This window comes from Thalia democratica, chromosome 2 (assembly GCF_965202585.1).
Source record: "Thalia democratica chromosome 2, ktThaDemo2.hap1.1, whole genome shotgun sequence".
In the NCBI taxonomy this organism is placed as follows: domain Eukaryota; kingdom Metazoa; phylum Chordata; class Thaliacea; order Salpida; family Salpidae; genus Thalia; species Thalia democratica.
The window spans coordinates 26,607,887-26,609,392 of NC_139166.1; the positions used below are offsets into that span (position 1 = coordinate 26,607,887).

The 1,506-nt window shown below is 29.3% G+C and overlaps 1 protein-coding gene across 1 annotated transcript; it reads right to left on the minus strand.

Moving 5' to 3' along the window:
* Nucleotides 1-227: 227 nt before the first annotated feature.
* LOC145829554 (RWD domain-containing protein 4-like) lies at nt 228-1,138 on the minus strand. The gene has a single exon (XM_082937393.1). It carries the CDS (start codon nt 1,120-1,122, stop codon nt 553-555), a length of 570 nt encoding a protein of 189 aa, XP_082793519.1. The 5' UTR covers nt 1,123-1,138; the 3' UTR covers nt 228-552.
* Nucleotides 1,139-1,506: the final 368 nt, after the last annotated feature.

The window sequence follows — 1,506 nt, forward strand, 5'->3', positions numbered from 1 at the left end:
ACTTTACATTTGTATTAAAAAAATTTAAAATCATTACTTACATATTTACCTTAGAAACACTTGCAAAAGTATAAGTATTTCAGAAACTTATTTTACTTGTAACTAAAAAAACTAAACATCCAAAATGATAGCAATCTAGGAAAATTTCAGTAGATAAACTTTTATATAAACTCATAATAATAAATTTTTGTTTAAAATAAAAGTAGATTTTGGAACGCATTGCAAGACTAATTGAGTGTAAAATTTTTTCACCAAGTGCTTATATAAACATTTAATTTTATTACTTTCAGACTAGTACTATAAAACTTTATAACTAATCAATAATTAAATTATCTTAATCCAAAATAGTCGTTAGTGAAAAAACTAACAAAAATTAAATATTATAAAAAAATGAAAAGTAATACATTTATAAATTTAAATTTAAAATTTACTATTATATTGTAACTTTCATATTCTAAAATCTTGTAATAAATAACTCAAACCAAAGTAAATTTAAAAACAATTTTCTAAAATCATAAAAGAGTTAATTTCACTATTTCATACTACAAAAGTTTATGTGTTTTCATTTTTACCACCTGTCTGTGACAAATGCTTTATGCAGTCTATCCAGTCCCAACCCCTTGGCCTTTCTCCATGCGTGTTCACCCTGTCTGCCAATTTCCGCTTTTGAGCTTTTGTAAGCTGCTCTTTTTTCTCCTTCTGCTTTGCCACTGGCTGCTCCGTAACTTCTTTGACTTCTTCTTCCTTTGCCTCTTTAAAAACATCGTTTTGCTTTGACATCAGCTCTTCCTGGTTTTCTTTCACGTGATCAATGATTGAATATATCATTGCATCCCCCTTGAGGTCTTCACAGAGCTCCGCCAACTTTTCAACAATCTCCACTTTCACAGGTGCCTGAAGGTGGTTGTTGAAGAAAATGTCCAAGCAAAACTCGGGCGGGACTTCCGGGTAGTCCTTGGGACAGATCATTTGGAGTATGAAGGAGTAGTTGTGGTTGTCATGCTCGAACTTGTATGTGAACTTCAGCCTGTCATCAACTATTTCCTGCTTGTAAAACTCATCATCTTCGAAAATTGCGTTCATTGCTTCCAACTCATCAGCTTGCTCCTCATTTAACTCCATTTTAAATTACCAATAGCTTGCTGTTGTTGCTATCAAATTTTAGAAGTTATTTTCTAATCAATACATTTTATTAAAACTTATTGGTAATTGAGAAAACTTATGTTTGTAACATTTTTATACTAAAAAAAACTTTTTTTTGACCTTTTTAATTAAAAAAACACTTAACTAATTTAAATGTTGACCTAAATACTCTATATTTTTGTATTAAAACATTGTGGTGGTAAATAAAATTTCTGGAATGTATCTAGGTCAACTTCTAAAAACAGAAGTGCTGCTGAATAAAAATCAGGGAAGCAAGTTTTACCTGTTTAAAGACCCTGACATTTTTATAACATAGTTTTTATCTCAATTTATGGTAAATAATATCATTGATATATTTCATAA